This window comes from Procambarus clarkii, chromosome 74, assembly GCF_040958095.1.
Source record: "Procambarus clarkii isolate CNS0578487 chromosome 74, FALCON_Pclarkii_2.0, whole genome shotgun sequence".
Classification (NCBI taxonomy): Eukaryota; Metazoa; Arthropoda; class Malacostraca; order Decapoda; family Cambaridae; genus Procambarus; species Procambarus clarkii.
Window position 1 is genome coordinate 7,858,673 of NC_091223.1, and position 12,896 is coordinate 7,871,568.

The 12,896-nt window shown below is 42.6% G+C and overlaps 2 protein-coding genes across 2 annotated transcripts in view; both read right to left on the reverse strand.

Moving 5' to 3' along the window:
• Positions 1-9,752: 9,752 nt before the first annotated feature.
• LOC138356782 (mucin-20-like) lies at positions 9,753-11,151 on the reverse strand. Its single transcript, XM_069313101.1, has 2 exons — positions 11,119-11,151; positions 9,753-10,769 (listed from the first exon to the last, which is right to left on the reverse strand). Exons 1-2 carry the CDS (start codon positions 11,149-11,151, stop codon positions 9,753-9,755), a joined length of 1,050 nt encoding a protein of 349 aa, XP_069169202.1.
• A 1,284-nt stretch (positions 11,152-12,435) lies between these two features.
• Positions 12,436-12,896, reverse strand: part of LOC123747466 (proline-rich protein 36-like) — a 12,817-nt gene continuing 12,356 nt past the window's right edge. The window contains exon 2 of the mRNA XM_069313102.1: positions 12,436-12,896. This exon is cut by the window's right edge and continues 1,197 nt beyond it. Coding sequence (XP_069169203.1) covers positions 12,436-12,896 — 461 coding nt within the window.

Consider the following 12,896-nt stretch of genomic DNA (forward strand, 5'->3'; position numbering starts at 1 on the left):
TCACAGTCACTACCTAACAAACACAATCAGGCAGTTTCACGTGGGTCGTCCCACGCTGGCCTTCAGGTCAGGTCGCTCAATGTGGTTCTCCTCACTTTATATGCACCAGTGCTGCCACTAGCTCCACTTTGGTTTCTTCGCACTATCGCTAGCGATATGACTATGCTATGATGCACCCTGCTAGCTACACACTGCGAGAGGCCAAATACTATGATCTAGCCTCTATACTCTTTCAATGTTCCGAGAAATTGACGAATTTCCGCCGACCTCACTAATTGTGTCTCCCACCTGCGGCGGCCTAAGGTGTGTGTGTGTGTGTACTCACCTATTTGTATTCACCTATTTGTGCTTGTGGGGGATGCGCTTTGGATCTTTGGCCCCGCCTCTCCACTGTCAATCAACTGGTGTACAGATTCCTGAACCTACTAGCCTCTATCATATCTACATTTGAAACTGTGTATGTCCTCTTGTTCGCGTCCTACCAGTGTTGAATAGTTTATCCTTGTTTACCCGGTCGATTCCTCTGAGGATTTTGTAGGTTGTAATCATGTCTCCCTTTACTCTTCTGTCTTCCAGTGGCGTAAGGTGCATTTCCCGCAGCCTTTCCTCGTAACTCATGCCTCTAAGTTCTGGGACTAGTCTAGTGGCATATCTTTGGACATTTTCCAGCTTCGTCTTGTGCATGACAAGGTACGGGCTCCATGCTGGAGCCAGTATTGGTCTTACATATGTGGTGAACAAGATTCTGAATGATTCCTTACACAGGTTCCTGAACGCTGTTCTGATGTTAGCCAGCCTCGCATATGCCGCAGACGTTACTCTTTTTATGTGGGCTTCAGGAGACAGGTTTGGTGTGATATCAACTCCTAGATCTTTCTCTCTGTCCGTTTCATTAAGTACTTCATCTCCTATTCTGTATCTTGTGTCTGGCCTCCTGTTTCCACTGCCTAGTTTCATTACTTGGCATTTACTCGGGTTGAACTTCAACAGCAATTTGTTGGACCATTCCCTCAGTCTGTCTAGGGCAGGGGTCTCCAAACTTTTCAATGTAAGCGCCACATTATATATTTCCCGTATTTATGCGGGCCGGAGGAATAAAAAATGAAAAAAAACAAAAAACAAATCAGTGCCAGTAATTTAATTTCCTCAAATATTAAAGTATAAACATGGAAAAATTAAAACATATCTTTTTGGAAAAAATCAGGGTAAACTAAATAGATTCCTGCCTTTAGTTTTATGCAACCTAATTAGTGTGACGAATGATACTGTCGTTTTGACTTCAAAATTTCATTAAAATCAGGTTCCAGATTAGATGAGACAATTGTAAGAATTGATTTCAAGTGATCATCAGACAAATTTGCTCGATAGATAGATTTCACATACTTCATTTTGGAAAAAGTTTGTTCACACAAGTATGTTGAACCAAAAATGGACACAAAACTACAAGCAAACTTTATCAAATTTGGAAACTGATCTGGCTGCAGGCATTTATAAAACTCAATCAGATTTCCTTCTCTATACTTATCTTTCAGTCTGTCATCTGCCTGGAGATCAATAATTTCCATTTGAAATTGAGTTGGAAGATTTTCAGCATTGCAGTCAAATGGATTATGAAAGAGCCTGATTTCATTTGCTTTGGCATCAAGGTCAGCAAATTGCTTCTGAAACTGTTTTTTCAAATCTGAAATTATTTCATTTGCAAATGAAAAAGGAAATTCAACTTTACTTTCTGCATGAAATTTTTCACAACATGGAAAATGAGCAAAATTCTTAACCTTCACCTGGCCTTCAAGTAGCGCAAGTTTTGCTCTGAATGCCTTGACATGAACAAAGTAGTCACTGATCAAATTTGTTTTGCCTTGCAATTTCAGATTCAAGTTATTCATATGACCTGTCATATTCATATGACCTGTCATATTCATATGACCTGTCATATATGCAAAAAATGCCAATTTCCAAATCCATTTACATTCTGATAATAATGGCTGAGGGTTATTTTTCTCTGTGAGAAATAAATCAATTTCTAATCTGAGCTCAAAGAAATGCAGCAAAACCTTTCCACAACTAAGCCATCTAACTGCTGTATAATAAGGCAAGTTAACAAACTCCGCATCAATTTCTTTCAAGAAATCACGGAACTGGCGATGGTTGAGTGCATGAGATCTAATGAAATTAACCACAGAAACAACAGGTTTCATGACACAAGACATATCAACATATTTTAGGCACAATGCTTGTTGATGGATAAGGCAATGCAGAAAAATGGGTTTTGAGAATCCTCCAACCTCACAAGCTGTTGTAATTTGCCCAACCAAACCCTTCTTTGTCCCAGACATATTCTTTCCTCCATCAATTGTCACACACTGCACTTGTTTCCATTCCAGGTTATATTCTGTCATAGTTTTACTTACTTCATTGAAAATGTCCTCTCCAGTTGTTGTGGTGTGCATGCTGTGAACTGATGCTAATTCTTGGCTCACATTAAATTCACTATCAACACCACGAATGAATACTAAGAGCTGAGAAGTATCACACACATCCGTTGATTCATCCAACGCAAGAGAATACCAACAAAATCTCTTTGTTTTTTCCTTTATTTGCCGAATTATGTCGCCTCCTAAATCTTCAATTCTACGAGCAACAGTATTTGACCCAAGACTTATCATTTTGAAGAGGTTTACTTTTTCTGGACATACCTCTCCTGCTGCTTCCACTATACACTCTTTTATGATACTACCATCAGTGAAAGGTTTTCCTTTTTTAGCCAACACATAGGCAACTTTGTAACTGGCTCTAGTTGAATTTTCATTTTCAGATTTTTTCTTACTGAAAACAGCTTGTTGAGAATGCAGACTGTGCTGAAATGATTCAAACTTTTTAGTGCGTTCTGCTCCTGTGATGTGAGAATAACTTGAGCCATGTTTAGATTCATAGTGCCGACGAATATTGTATTCCTTCAGAACAGCAACACTGTCTCTACATATTATGCATAAAGCTTTATCATTTGCTTTCACAAAAAAAGTACTTTATCTTCCATTCGTCATTGAACCGACGGCACTCATTGTCCACTTTTCTTTTCTTTATCTTTTCCATATCTGAAAACATAAGGGTAAAATAAAATAAATAAATTCTACAGGAAAAAAACAGCTTGTATGTGGTGTTAAAAAGCATAGGATATTATTATAAAGTGGTAAATATTATGGCAACAGCTTTCGTTGATAAACTTAATGGTTACCATTTTAACTATTTTAAACACGCAATATTTTTGGCTACAATAGTATTATTGCTATTTTGTATAACTAAGATAAAGGCATTGTCAAAGTCCAGAGAAAAGAATATTGTACAGTGTTTGTGCTCCCTGAAACGGAAGCAGCGAAGCCCCACTCGCCCTCCATCCCCACAATATACAGTTATACACAACTGATTGGTTGTAATGCACAACACATACCTACCAGTATTAGTATCTGTGCGTCACACTATCGAGAGAGAGAAAAACTGACTCGGGTTGAGCGCCACCAGTCAGCAGCCCCAGCTTTGAATAATTCTGCGATGCCATTCGTACGATAATTATTTTTTCAAGGCCACTACACAGGGATTTGTTTGGAGGGCCGGATGAAATTATGTGGCGGGCCGGATGTGGCCCGCGGGCCATAGTTTGGAGACCCCTGGTCTAGGTCATCTTGTAGCCTCCTACTATCGTCCTCAGTTTCAATTCTCCTCATAATTTTTGCATCATTGAGAGAAACGATTCTATACCCTCTCGTAGATCATTTACATATATCAGAAACAGTATAGGTCCAAGGATTGACCCCTGTGGGACTCCACTCGTAACGTCTCGCCAATCTCAGACCTCACCCCTCACACAGACTCGTTATCTCCTGTTGCTTAGGTACTCCTTTATCCAATAAAGTATCTTCCCTTTCACTCCAGCCTGTATCTCCAGCTTTTTCACTAGCCTCTTGTGTGGCACTGTATCAAAGGCTTTCTGACAATCCAAAAATATGCAGCATGCCCACCCTTCTCTTTCTTGCCTTATTTTTCTTGCCTGGTTGTAGAATTCAAATAACCCTGTGAGGCAGGACCTGGCATCCCTGAACCCATGTTGATGCTGTGTTACAAAGTTCTTTCGCTCCAGGTGCTCCACTAGCTTTCTTCGCACAATCTTTTCCATCAGCTTTTGTGTGTATGTGTGTGTGTGTGTGTGTGTGTGTGTGTGTGTGTGTGTGTGTGTGTGTGTGTGTGTGTGTGTGTGTGTGTGTGTGTGTGTGTGTGTGTGTGTGTGTGTGTGTGTGTGTGTTTGTGTGTGTGTTTGTGTGTGTGTATGTGTGTGTATGTGTGTGTGTGTGTGTGTGTGTGTGTGTGTGTGTGTGTGTGTGTGTGTGTGTGTGTGTGTGTGTGTGTGTGTGTGTGTGTGTATGTGTGTGTGTGTGTGTGTCTGTGTGGGTGTGTGTGTGTGTGTGTCTGTGTGTGTGTGTGTGTGTGTGTGTGTGTGTGTGTGTGTGTGTGTGTGTGTGTGTGCGTGCGTGTATATGTGTGCGTCTAATGTCTGCAGATTGGGTGATTGTGTGAATAACAATGACTGGACATTCGATGCTTGAGGGTAAACTGAGCGACGATTGGGTGTATGAGTGTACCAACACTGAGTCGTGAGTGTGTGTGGCTACCATCACGGAGTATTTGTTTGAGTGCACGTGCACTCATAACCGAGGATTGAGCATGCAGGGGTGCTGGTGTGTATGACTGAGGGTTGTGAGCTTTCGTGAGTCATGACTAAAGATTTGGGTGTGGTTGGATGCTTACATTTATAATAACTAAGAACTGCATTAATTTAACGAACAAGAAGAAGACCCTGGAACAGAAGATGACGATTGTCATGATTAACATTAAGAACACTTTTGCGCTCTCGGCGCTCAAAAAAAAACAATACCCCAGATGCTTTCGGCACTTTGCGCGCCTACGCGGTAAGACTGAAAAAGTGTACACTCTTTTGACTGTCCTGACAATAATTGAAGGCGCACGTATTTAAATTTGGTATCACTGTGTTCGCAATGAAATTGTCTATAAGAGCATACCTATAAAATGCCGCCCAAGCATAAGGAGTATCAACACCAAATAAAAAACTATGCAGATCACTCGCCGAGAGCGCCAAACAGCAACAAAATGTTTCCACTCTCTTAATGGTTGCGAAGCCTACAGTTGTCCTACATCGCTAATTTTGGTATCATTGGAATCGCAATAAAATTCTCTACACGGACATATGCATATGAATGTTTAATATAGGTAATTGCCCACCCGCAAGAGTGTGTGAAGTGGAGAGTAGTTAGCCGCGAGCGCACTGGCGAAAACACAGGGGGGAAATCATGCTTGGAAAGTTTATACATTTATACGTTTCCTGACCCTACTTTGCTATGTACGTATTTCTTTTTTTATACAAATGTGTTCGCAATAAAATTTTCTATAAGATGAAATGTATAACAATTGTACAAAGCATGTGTAAGAGAAGCGCCAAATATAGAACCACGTCGCTCAGTATGCGTTCGCGGCAGAAACGAACGCATTGTTTTCGTTCGTTTGATGTTTGTCATGTTTATACTTGTTGAAACACTTTATAATTTGTATGACAGTGATCGCAGTAAAATTCCCTACACAGACATATACATAACACATACAAATATTTCCCACGTGTTGGATATATCAACGGCTAAAGGGAACCCACTGCCACACGACCGCCACACCCAGAGCCACACCCAGAGCCACACCCCCAAACATACTTTGTGTTTTTTTTTTTTACTCATAGAAGTTTATGTGATATAATATTCATTCTGGTACCAAAAAATTCGCAAATAAATTCCCTACAAAATGTATATAATATAACTTCTTATAGATGATAAAAAATTCCAAATAGGTGTACTTACCCTGTCTATGTTGATTGAAGATCAACAGTTGAGCATTTTTTCTTCACTCCACCATCTTCAGGCTTCTGATCCTGAAGTTGCTCATCTGATGTTTCTTAGGTGGAGTGAAGCTGTTGCCGGTGGTTATTTTTTCTCCACCCAAAATATCTTTCTTCGGTGGTACCTTGTGTAGCAAGGCGCAGCGCACAGTGCCACATCACAAGTTTTACATCCATATATCACGTCCCTCCTTTTGCCAGACTTGAAACAAACACGGCATCTTCTTTTTTTAGCCAAGTGCACGAGTTCATGCGTCAACTTGTAGTTGAGACGTTGTTCTGAATCTATAATTCTTCTATTTCTTGGATGCACTGGAGGAATATTGTCTTCTACAGGAACCACCAAACTTGTAGTAGAATCTTCTATGAAATCAGAAACATCAAGTGGTTCTATGTCCATTTCAGAATTTGTGGTTGATGAGTGGGCTTGAGGTGTTGAGGTGAACAGAGGACGCCTCGCCCCAGATGGGCCGGGTGTTGAAACTGCCGCGTCAGCAGGAGGAGCTGCGCTGGCATCTATGTCGGGAACATGTGGTATACTTGTTGTTGTTGGCCATTCCTCGCTGTTCCACGCCAATAAGGCTTTTATTCCTACTGCGTGAAACTCTAATAGTGTTAGTTTTTTTGTATCTGTTGAGTAGTGGTTATACAATGCGTATGCATTGTGCATGGCCATTTGCAGAAAATAGAAAGTGATCTTCTTGGTCCATTTGTGTGTTTTTCTTGCAAACTCATAATATTTGACCATTTGATCAAAATGATTAACACCTTTCATGAACTTATTGTAATCCACTATGGCCTTTGGTTTGTTCATTTTCACAATTTCTACTCCAGTTCTCCTGTCACGTTTACGAACGCGTTTCCTGCGCTGTGCTTGAGTAGTGTCGGCATTGTGGATATTGGTGATGACAGAGACGGGGCGCTTGTCCTTCCAAACTATAACATGATTTCTATTTCCATGAAAACTCCATGAATGAAACTCCATGAAAACTATTTCATGGAGAAAAATCTGAGAGTATCCCCATCCATTTCGGTTAGAAAATGGAATTTATAGAAATATTTTTTCGATGGACTAGAAAAGTAGTCTGTTATGCGGAATCGTAAGAAAAAACGGTGACGAGTTATCTCTAATCTAAAGCGCGAAAGTGTTAATAAAAACATCATTTGTAATTATCACATTAATGAAAAGTATCTATATAATAATCAAATTATTAATAACATAAAATGACATTTTTAAATAAAAAAAATAGGCTATGAGAAAAAGCTTTAATAGTGACACTATGGAGGCGGGGAGCCGTCGTTCAATACTTCTCACGACACAGAAACGACCTAAGAAAAAGATTCTGTCTGCTATGTTATTTGAGCATATTGAGGCCTTTTTTTTATTTTTTTTCACTTGAAAAGCAGTTCCTATGCAACTGGCCGCCTTAGCATCCACAGTGGCCCATTTTCACCAATTAACGTCCAAGCTTCAGACTTGATCGCTCGGGAGCGTTCGCTAGTAATGGAAATCAACGGCCGACGATCGTTTTCTTCAGCGAACGTGTTCAGATTTCTCTCCCTATATTTCTAAGTTTTGTCTCTCTTAACCTGAAGTTTATTGTTAATTTCTTTTTTATGCCCGAGCCAAAAAAATCTCGGGATTTGCAAGATTGTATTTTTCTTTAATTTCGTTTTTTTTTGGTGGTTCATATTTCGTTTTTTTTATTGTTTTGTTCGTGCGTTAGTTTCATTTAAAAATTGTTTTCTGTTTTATTCACTCGTCTGTTATTTTATTCATTTTCTTATTTTTTCTTCCGATTGTTTCTTATTTGGTTTGGTTTAACACAGCTCGCGTTCTCATTCTAGAACGTGTTTTCTAATTATTTTGTTCTCTCGCCGCTATTGCCTTTGATAGCTTGGACTTATATCTCAAACGTCAAGTCCGAACCATTGGTTGTACACTAAAATGGACTTAATCAAGCTTCCCACGCACGGCTTATCTTAAAGTAGATAGTCAGAAGTAAGTCTTGCAGTGAGCTGATAGAAGTCCTAACCCCAGCGGTCAGTTTCAAGGAAAGCAAATACAAGTCCTGATCTCATCTGGCTATCGTTCTTGGAGTCCTGACATCAGCTCTCAGTAAAACGCTTAGCTGACGTCAGGTGCATTCCCAGAGACAGCATTTTAAATCATTATCAGAATCACAAACATATTTGGCGCTCTCTGGTAAAGACTCAACACTCCTGTGGTTAAAGTTGTGTAAGTTACAGTCAACAGCACCAGCTCCCTAACACTCCTGTGGTTAAAGTTGTGTAAGTTACAGTCAACAGCACCAGCTCCCTAACACTCCTGTGGTTAAAGTTGTGTAAGTTACAGTCAACAGCACCAGCTCCCTAACACTCCTGTGGTTAAAGTTGTGTAAGTTACAGTCAACAGCACCAACTCCCTAACACTCATGTGGTTAAAGTTGTGTAAGTTACAGTCAACAGCACCAGCTCCCTAACACTCCTGTGGTTAAAGTTGTGTATGTTACAGTCAACAGCACCAGCTCCCTAACACTCCTGTGGTTAAAGTTGTGTAAGTTACAGTCAACAGCACCAGCTCCCTAACACTCCTGTGGTTAAAGTTGTGTAAGTTACAGTCAACAGCACCAGCTCCCTAACACTCCTGTGGTTAAAGTTGTGTAAGTTACAGTCAACAGCACCAACTCCCTAACACTCATGTGGTTAAAGTTGTGTAAGTTACAGTCAACAGCACCAGCTCCACAACACTCCTGTGGTTAAAGTTGTGTAAGTTACAGTCAACAGCACCAGCTCCCTAACACTCCTGTGGTTAATATGCAATCAAAATAGTATTAATTTAATATAAAATGAAAAGTTTCAACAGGAAAATATACTATAAGAAAGAAGCGTAATAGCGACTTTATCCAGGCGCAAAGAATTCGTTCAATATCTCTCACGGCACACAAGTAACCTAAAAAAATCAGAGTTCCATCTGCTGTGTTATTTGAACATAGTGAACATATTTGAACATAGTGTACATATTTGAACATAGTGAACATATTTGAACATAGTGAACATATTTGAACATAGTGTACATATTTGAACATAGTGAACATATTTGAACATAGTGAACATATTTGAACATAGTGAACATATTTGAACATACATTTAAAAAAACTACAACAAGCAAAGCAGGATATGCAAATTAAATAATATCCTGAATCTTAATAAAACTCATGATAGTTCCCTTTCACCTCTTAATAGAACACAAACACATCCGTATAACCTCATTTCTATAATTTATTAAAATTAAATAGTGAAATTTCAAGATGTAAATTAACTTCAACTAATTAACCTTGACTAGTTTGTCTTTAATATTGCTACAAAATCATCTGATGGAAATTTGCATATGCCCACCATCGCTTATGAATTACTTCCCGAATAAACAAATCCTTTAGGAGAACATTATCACACATAATCCTCCGTCAAGAACATATAATATGAAGGAAAACCAATTGCAAGCTGTGCAGTGGAATGCAGACCCGCCAAACACACACCGAAACTACAACGTTGGTACAACGTTCTAACAAGGTTTAACACTTCCTAACCAGTTATAACAACCAACATAGCAAGTTGTAACAACGTTCTAATACTTCATAAACACGTTAAGCCAAGATGTAACAACTTTATTACAAGTTGTAACAAGCGGAAAATAGAGACAGTTTCGGTTTGTGTTTCCAGGGGAATGATCAGAAGTTTTGCACAGAATTGCAATAGAAAGGAATTTAAATTAAGTGTGATGGGACTTCCAGCCAATTCATAAATGGCTGCCGGAGGTAACAGAGTCTGCTGGAGGTAGCAGAGTCTGCTGGAGGTAAAAGAGTCTGCTGGAGGTAACAGAGGCTGCTGGAGGTAACAGAAGCTGCTGGAGGTAACAGAAGCTGCTGGAGGTAACAGAAGCTGCTGGAGGTAACAGAAGCTGCTGGAGGTAACAGAGGCTGCTGGAGGTAACAGAGGTTGCTGGAGGTAACAGAGGCTGCTGGAGGTAACAGAAGCTGCTGGAGGTAACAGAAGCTGCTGGAGGTAACAGAGGCTGCTGGAGGTAACAGAAGCTGCTGGAGGTAACAGAAGCTGCTGGAGGTAACAGAGGCTGCTGGAGGTAACAGAAGCTGCTGGAGGTAACAGAAGCTGCTGGAGGTAACAGAGGCTGCTGGTGGTAACAGAGGCTGCTGGAGGTAACAGAAGCTTCTGGAGGTAATAGAGGCTGCTGGAGGTAACAGAGGCTGCCGGAGGTAACAGAGGCTGCCGGAGGTAACAGAGGCTGCCGGAGGTAACAGAGGCTGCTGGAGGTAACAGAGGCTGCTGGAGGTAACAGAGGCTGCTGGAGGTAACAGAGGCTGCTGGAGGTAACAGAGGATGCTGGAGGTAACAGAGGCTGCTGGAGGTAACAGAGGCTGCCGGAGGTAACAGAGGCTGCCGGAGGTAACAGAGGCTGCCGGAGGTAACAGAGGCTGCCGGAGGTAACAGAGGCTGCTGGAGGTAACAGAGGCTGCTGGAGGTAACAGAAGCTGCTGGAGGTAACAGAGGCTGCTGGAGGTAACAGAGGCTGCTGGAGGTAACAGAAGCTGCTGGAGGTAACAGAGGCTGCTGGAGGTAACAGAAGCTGCTGGAGGTAACAGAGGCTGCCGGAGGTAACAGAGGCTGCTGGAGGTAACAGAGGCTGCTGGAGGTAACAGAAGCTGCTGGAGGTAACAGAAGCTGCTGGAGGTAACAGAGGCTGCTGGAGGTAACAGAGGCTGCTGGAGGTAACAGAAGCTGCTGGAGGTAACAGAAGCTGCTGGAGGTAACCACCTATCTGTACTTACCTGTAAGTGTCTGCTGAAAGGTAAGTACCGCTGACGTTTAGCCTAACTACTCTGACTTTCAAAATCTTAGTCGAATCAGGCCTTAAAGTTTAGGATGGAGGTGACTTCCTCAACTTCGTGTGGTAGAACATTCATGTGGTAGAACATTCATGTGGTAGAACATTCATGTGGTAGAACATTCATGTGGTAGAACATTCATGTGGTAGAACATTCATGTGGTAGAACATTCCGCTTGTTAACTTCCCGTACAAAGTACAAGTACTTCCTTATGTTCCTTCGGGTGATCTGCGTTTCGTTCTTCCACCTGTGTCCTCTCACCTTGCTTTCTCTCAATCTGAAGAGGCAATCCATGTCTACTTTATCAATTAACAATCATTACCTTGTATGTTGTGATCATATCCACTCTGTTAAAGCTTACTATCCTCTAGGGTTGTGAGATTTAGTTCCATTAGCCTATCTTTGTAGCTTAGACCTCTTTGCTCTGGCACCAGTCTCGTTGCAATCCTTTGTATATTGGTAACTTTGGCTTTGTTTCACAAGGTGCAGATTCCATACCAGTGATGCGTGGTCCAGTATTGTTCTAAGAAATGTTGTGTAAAGTGTCTTGAAGGAGTCCTGGTTCAGGTTCCTAAACGATGTTCTTATATTTGTCAACGTCCCGCATGCTGCCGATGTTAGCCTGTTCCGACATCCGACACTTCATCTCCAGTGAGAGTGTTGGAATTATTTCCACTCCCAGATGCTTCTCTCTTTCTGATTCTTGTAGCTGCCTTCCCCGCATGGTGTAGATGTCGTCTGGTCTCCTTTCTCCCGTTCCCTTCCCCGTTATCTTACACTTATTGGGATTGAATTCCAGAAGCCATTTGTCTGTAAACTAATGAAGTTTGTCAAGGTCTTCCTGTAACTTTATGCAGTCCTCATATGTTTCCTCGTTGCTCATAAACTTTCTATCATCTGCAAACATTGACATGTCAGAGCTCACGCCCTCAGGTAGGTCGTTCACATAAATTAGGAACAGCAGCGGTCCCAGGACAGAGCTTTATAGGGCACCATTTGTTACATTCCCCCAGCTAGAAGCCTCCTCTCTGACTGTGACTCTTTGTTTTCTGTCCTTCAGGTACTCCGTTACCCAGTCCACTGCTGTTCCAGTTACCCCAACCTGGTTCTCCATCCTGTACAGCATTCTTACATGGGGGGAACTGTGTCAAATGCCATTTGACAGTCTTAAAAAATACAGTCTACCCAGCCTTTCTTTTCTTGTCTTTTTTTTTTGTATCCTTGCCATAAAACTCAATCAGTTTTGTCAGTCACTGTCAGTGCCACTGTTCTGTAGTTCAGTGTTTCCTTTCTATGCCCTGTTTTAAGTGCTGAGACGTCGTGTACCTTTTCCAGACATCTGGGAGTGAAACACTTCCTGTCTCAAGTGTTTGATTAAAATTTTGACAACGGGCGGCAGACTAGTTCTGTGGTCTGCCTCACCAGCCATGGTCTGGTGAGGCAGACCACCAGAGGCAGGTGATTAGGTCTGGCCCCCATTGATTTAGTGAGGAGGGCGGGTTTTTGTGTGGTCTGAGCTTAGTAGTGGGCTGGCCTTGTGGGGGGGCTGGTCTGGAGGTGGGCTGGCCTGGAGGTGGGCTAGCCTGGAGGTGGGCTGGCCTGGAGGTGGGCTGGCCTGGAGGTGGGCTGGCCTGGAGGTGGGCTGGCCTGGATTTGGGCTGGCCTGGAGGTGGGCTGGCCTTGAGGTGGGCTAGCCTGGAGGTGGGCTGGCCTTGAGGTGGGATGGCCTGGAGGGCTGGCCAGGAGGTGGGATGGCCTGGAGGGCTGGCCTGGAGGTGGGCTGGCCAGGAGGAAGGCTGACCTGGACGAGGGCTGGCCTGGAGGTGGGCTGGCCTGGAGGAGAGCTGGCCTGGAGGTGGGCTGGCCTGGAGGAGGGGTGGCCTGGAGGTGGGCTGACCTGGAGGAGGGGTGGCCTGGAGGTGGGATGGCCTGGAGAAGGGGTGACCTGGAGAAGGGCTGGCCTGGAGGAGGGCTGGCCTGGTGAATGGCTGACCTGGACGAGGGCTGGCCTGGTGAAGTGCTGGCTTGGAGGAGGGCTG